This window comes from Otolemur garnettii, unplaced genomic scaffold (assembly GCF_000181295.1).
Source record: "Otolemur garnettii isolate 467f Iridium unplaced genomic scaffold, OtoGar3 scaffold00017, whole genome shotgun sequence".
NCBI lineage: Eukaryota > Metazoa > Chordata > Mammalia > Primates > Galagidae > Otolemur > Otolemur garnettii.
The window spans coordinates 5,441,686-5,447,533 of record NW_003852412.1 but is presented as its reverse complement, the minus strand read 5'-3'; the positions used below and the strand labels follow the sequence as shown (position 1 = coordinate 5,447,533).

General features: G+C 42.4%; 1 protein-coding gene across 1 annotated transcript in view; it reads right to left on the bottom strand.

Annotated features, from left to right (window-relative positions):
* CDK7 (cyclin dependent kinase 7) overlaps window positions 1–5,848 on the bottom strand; it is a 36,178-nt gene that overhangs the window by 6,726 nt on the left and 23,604 nt on the right. The window contains exon 9 of the mRNA XM_003785885.3: window positions 656–742. Coding sequence (XP_003785933.1) covers window positions 656–742 — 87 coding nt within the window. The remainder of the gene's footprint in view (window positions 1–655; window positions 743–5,848) is intronic.

The following is a 5,848-nucleotide window of genomic DNA, read 5'->3' as shown; positions in this document are numbered from 1 at the left end:
AGTGGCGGGTTCTAACCCGGCCCCAGCCAAACTGCAACAAAAGAATAGCCGGGCATTGTGGCAGGAGCCTATAGACCCAGCTACTCAGGAGGCTGAGGCAAGAGCCTAAGCCCAAGAGCTGGAGGTTGCTGTAAGCTATGACGCCATGGCACTCTGCCGAGGGTGACAAAGTGAGACTGTCTCAAAAAAAAAAAAAAAAAAAACAAAAATAATTTTGCAATGACTATATGCTACAATTATAACATTTCTTGAATATTCACGTGACAGCACTATATAAAGAATTTAACAATTAAACAACTTGGTTTGGCGTCTGTGGCTCAAGTGGCTAAGGTGCCAGCCACATACACCTAAGGTGGCAGGTTTGAATCCAGCCCGGACCCATCAAACAACAATGATGGCTGCAACCAAAAAATAGCTGGGCGTTGTAGCGGTTGCCTGTGGTCCCAGCTACTTGGGAGGCAGAGGCAGGAGACTCGCTTGAGCCCAGGAGTTGGAGGTTGCTGTGAGCTGTGAAGCCACAGCACTCTACCCAGGGGGACAGCTTGAGGCTCTGTCTCAAAAAAAAAAATAAAAAATAAAAAATAAAATAAAAAAAACAATTAAACAACTTCACAGAATCCTAACTAAATTCCAAAGAAAATGCATGAAGGCTTACAGGCCACTGTTCCTCAGTTGGTGTGCCCAAAGTTTCAAATATTCTTGTCAGTTGATCAAGATCTGAATCGCCTGGCAAAAAAGGAACCTGAAAGAAATTAGAGGCAGACTTTTCAAGGAGGTTTTTGATACTTGTTAAATAAATACTATAAATTTAAAAAACTAAAAACTCTATCAAATAATAAAAATTTACCATGAGATGCATTGAATGTGGCATTAGATCTTATCATTGCTAACCAAGCAAACAGCACCTTCACTATTCATTTTATTCACTCTAAATTTTAAAGAAACACTATCTAATAGACACTGTGCAAGGCCCGAGGTATTAAAGCAGGGGAATATGGTGGAACTGGTAAACAGTGCTGATACATATAAATAGGCATTTATAATATAGTGTGTTAAGTAAGAGCACAGGCTCGTAGTCCACACAGCAATAGTACCTAACCTACTCTAGACAAGTCAGGAAAAGCTTCCTAGAGGAAGTGGCATAAAAACAAAGGACAAATAGGAGTTAGCCTGAGGAATAGTCTAAGATGGAAGAAGAAAACTATTGTAGCAAAAGGTCAAAAGCACAGGCTAGGAGGGAAAACAACACATCAATCTTATTTAAGCAATTTCTTTTTTTTTTTTGAGACAGAGCCTCAAGCTGTCCCCCTGGGTAGAGTGCCATGGCATTACAGCTCATAGCAACCTCCAACTCCTGGGCTCAAGCGAGTCTCCTGCCTCTTCCTCCCAAGTAGCTGGGACCACAGGTGCCCGCCACAACGCCTGGCTATTTTTTGGTTGTAGCCATTATTGTTGTTTGGCGGGTCCGGGCTGGGGATTCGAACCCGCCACCTTAGGTGTACGTGGCTGGCGCCTTAGCCGGTTGAGCTATAGGCGCCGAGCCTATTTAAGCAATTTCTTAGCAAAATCATTCTCTGAAGAGGTGTACCAGCCAACTTTAAAAGAGGACAATTACAAGTTAATAAACAGTGAGCTGCTAAGAAATCATCAAAGTCCCTATTATTATTTTTTTCTCTTGAAATACAGAATTTTATCTAGAAATTGTTTAAAGTAGAAAAAAACCCTGTCAAGAAAGACTAGGTGGAAAATGGGTTCCCAATAAAATGGAATTTTAGGGCAACAAAAGTCAAAAGGCCACAAAAGAGAAATAGCACCACTGTCAGGGATTATTTTCCAATTCATTCTCAGCTATCTGTATAAAGACATGGAAGAGATTCTTAGTGAATAACAGGGGCCTCCAGCACTATTAGAGCCTTGGAAAAATACCTGCAAATTCACTCAGAAGACTTAAGATTAAGTACCAAGTTTCCAACAGTATTATTGTGTACTCTTACTAGCAACAAACCAACAAAAAAACCAACCCTAGTACCAGTTACCAATTTACTTCTTTTCAGTTCCAAATTCAGCCTTTTTGCCTTCTCTGTGAAAATGGATCTGGGCCCTTTAAACATTTTTCCTTCACCAACAGGTATGGAAACTTTGTCAGTAGAAGATGCTAGAGGGACATTACGAGAAGGAAAAGATTTTGCTTCCTGGTTTCCATTTTCTTGCTTAGGTGACTCCTGCAGCACCCCCCCAAGTTCTCTAGTTACAGGCTTCTGCACTATGGGCAGAATGGGCAGTTTCTCTAGTGCTGCTCCCGCAGTGAGGCCAGCAGATCCCCTACCTCCCCTGAAGCAGTACCACAATGCTTATGGGGTGACATCTCTCCCAGAACAACTTTCCTTGGACTGCAAATTGCCACATTCCAAAAAGCAAGTTCTAGCAAGCGCCACCAAAAGTTCTACAGTGACTTTTCTGATCTAGATCTCATCCTTCCTGGAGCAGGGTGGGATGGCACAGGCATATTTTTTCTGGATGATCCATCTTACTTCTAGGGTAGTGGTGGCTGATCCTTATACCTACTATTTCTTTTATTTTGAGATAGAGCCTCGTTTTCTCACCCTCAGTAGAGTGCTGTAGTGTCATAGCTCACAGCAACCTCAAACTTGTGGGATCAAGCAATCCTCTTGCCTCAGCCTCCCAAGTATCTGGGATGACAGGCACCCTCTATAACACCTGGCATTTTTTTATTTTGAGGTAGCGACAGGTCTTGCTCTTTTTTTTTTTTTTGAGACAGTCTCACTTTACTACCCTGGTAGAGTGATGTAGCATCACAGCTCACAGCAACCTCAAACTCTTGGACTCAAGTGATCCTCTTGCCTCAGCCTCCTGAGTAGCTGAGGGTGGGTGCCTAGGACTGCCATTTTGCCAGGCACCAGAATGCCTGCCTATTGTAAGAGATAAGGATCTTGCTCTTGCTCTTGCTCAGAGTGGTCTTGAACTCCTGAACTCAGGTGATCCACCTGCCTTAGCCTCCCAGTATTCCTGCTACTTCTATGTTCATTAAAATTCTTTTATAGTCAATGCATTGCTCCAACCTCCTGGTAGTTGATAATTCTTTATAATATATTAAACTTTCCTGATCAAATTAATGTTCCTGCTTTCTCAGTGGACTTAGATTTCATAAAATCCCTATTTACTACGAATTATGTAACACTATACTATTATATTTATTAAACATACTCAAAAAAACAGAGAAGATTAGTGCTAAAAGGTGGAAGAGCAGGGCAGCCTGGACAACATGACCTGCATCCTGGTCTGCTTCCCAGTGGCTCCCAGACCTTGTGAAAAGGCAGCAGGAGGGAGCTGGTGCTGGACACAGTCCTGGGCCACAGAGTTGCTGAGCTGTGTACCTCTGCTCAGGATCCCCCCTAGCCTAAACAGTGTTTTTATGACTCTGGCCTCAGAAGACATCCCAGATTTACCTCCTGGGGGAGGGCTGTACTGCAAGGCCACTATCATCACTGAAGCTTATTCTCAGCTCTGTCAGGCCTCAAGTGAGTGCTGGGAGAAAGGGCAAGATGAGGCTGGGAAACTCACTGGCACCCATTCGGGCTCTGTCTTAGACTTGGAAGCCTGACAGCTGTTGACCTTTGAGAACCCAACAGTCAACTGGGGCCTCAACAAAACCCAGGAATAAAAGTGCCCCCTTCCCCAGCTGCACGGACCAGAGGAAGGAAGACAACCTAATGGAGAAAACCAGAATGCTTATTTCCCTTTTTCCTACTTCTTCTTCACAGAAAAGTCTTATAAGAGGGGAAATTCCAACACCATCCAGACCAGAAAAAACAAACAAACAAGGAAACAACCAAAGGTTTTTGAAATATTTAGAGCTGAACAGATTCTGAGTGATCATTCCAGTTCAGTAACCTCTTTCCTTCCTATTTTTCATCTTTTGTTGAAGGGATATAGGGGAAAGTTTTTATTAAATTTTAATTACATAAGTGATTCCAAATACATAGTCTTGTAAAAAACAAAACAAAACAAAAATACTCAAAAAACATAACTAAAATGGGTATTAAATAACATTCTAAGTATTTTTGGACATGCTCAATCTTTTTTTCTTTTTCTTTTTTTGAGACAGAGTCTCACTATGTCACCCTTGGTAGAGTCCCATGCATCACAGCTCACAGCCACCTCAAATTCTCTTGCTTCAGCTTCCCAAGTAGCTGGGACTACAGGTACCTGTCATAATGTCTGGCTATTTTTGGTTGCAGTTGTCATTGTTGTTTAGCAGGCCTGGGCTGGGATAGAACCCAACACCTTTGGTGTATATGGCTGATACCCTACTGAACTTTGGACACCGAGCCATCGATTTTCTTCTTATATTCTAAAAGATTACCTTATCTTTTGTAGGATACCAGGATCCTTACTTTGGAGACCACCAATGCAAATTATGGACAAGCTTGCAACTAAATCAGATTTTAAAGATGTATACGTAAAAACTTTAAATTAAAATGAGCTATCTAATGTGTGAATTTTAGAACCCAGTATGAACAACCCAAACATTGAAGAAATTTATGAGAAAAGTAAGGGAAATCTGAATACAGATTTGATGGTATTAAGAAATTATTATTCTTGGCTGGGTGCCATAGATCAGTGGTTAGGGTGCCAGCCACATACTACAGGGGTGGTGGGTTTGAACCCCTGCTAAACAAAAATAGCCAGGTGTTGTGGTAGGCTCTTATAGTCACAGCTAGTAGGGGAGCTAAGGCAAGAGAATTGTGTGAGCACAAGAGTTTGAGGTTGCTGTGAGCTATGATGACCTGGCACTCTACCGTGGGTGACAAAGTGAGACTCTGTTTCAATTAAAAAAAAGAGAAAGAAATTATTATTCTTTTTTTCAGGTTACAATGGTATTGTGGTTATAATATTGAATCTTCATCATTTAGATAAAAATACTAAAGTAACAGAGATAAAGTATGACTTTTGAGACATGTAGCAGAACTTTAGTGTGGGACGGTACTGATAAAATTGGCCATTGAAGCTGGTTGCTAGGTACATAAAGACACATTTTACTATCATATTTTATGATGTAACACGTGCACCTACATTTTTGGCCCAAACATCCAGGAAAACACCCCTCTAGAAAGGTGCAAGCTTTCCACCAGGAGAGACACATCTAGGAAGGGCTAAAGCTCCCCCAGTAAATGTGCAGCTGGCATAGCCCTGCTTTGCCCTCCTGCAGCTGCTGGGCTCTGTGAAGGCTGCCCTATCCCTCTCTTCTATCTCTCCCAGGAACCAAGCCCTCCCCACCATGTGGCCACAAGGGGGCAGTGGCCAAGATGGCCACCCTTGTGACTGGTGGGGTGGCTTCTGAGGCCCCTTGACCTGTGGACAGCCAAGTGGGTCCCTGGGGCCTGCAATCAGCTAAGAGTCCTCACATCTGGGTTGGGCCTTTGGCCTCAGACCTTGCCCCAGATGGCTGTGACCCACCTTGCCAGCCTTGGCATGAACATCACATGATCACTGTGCTGGGTGGAATCTGTTCTCTCACCAGATCTGGATTCTCCCAAACTGAAAACCCCATCGGGCTCTCCAAGGCATATTACCCATGTATAATGCGCACCCTTAATTTTTCCATAAAAATTTAGGCAAAAAAGTATATTACCATACACAGTAAAATTTGGTACTCTGCTTCACATTGTTTTAAAATATTCACATAAATAAACTTTTTTAATGTTTTATTTGAATTAGACTAATATATAAACTTTTTTTTTTTTTTTTGGCCGGGGCTGGGTTGGAACCCGCCACCTCTGGTATATGGGGCCAGCGCCCTACTCCTTTGAGCCACTCAAACCTTTTT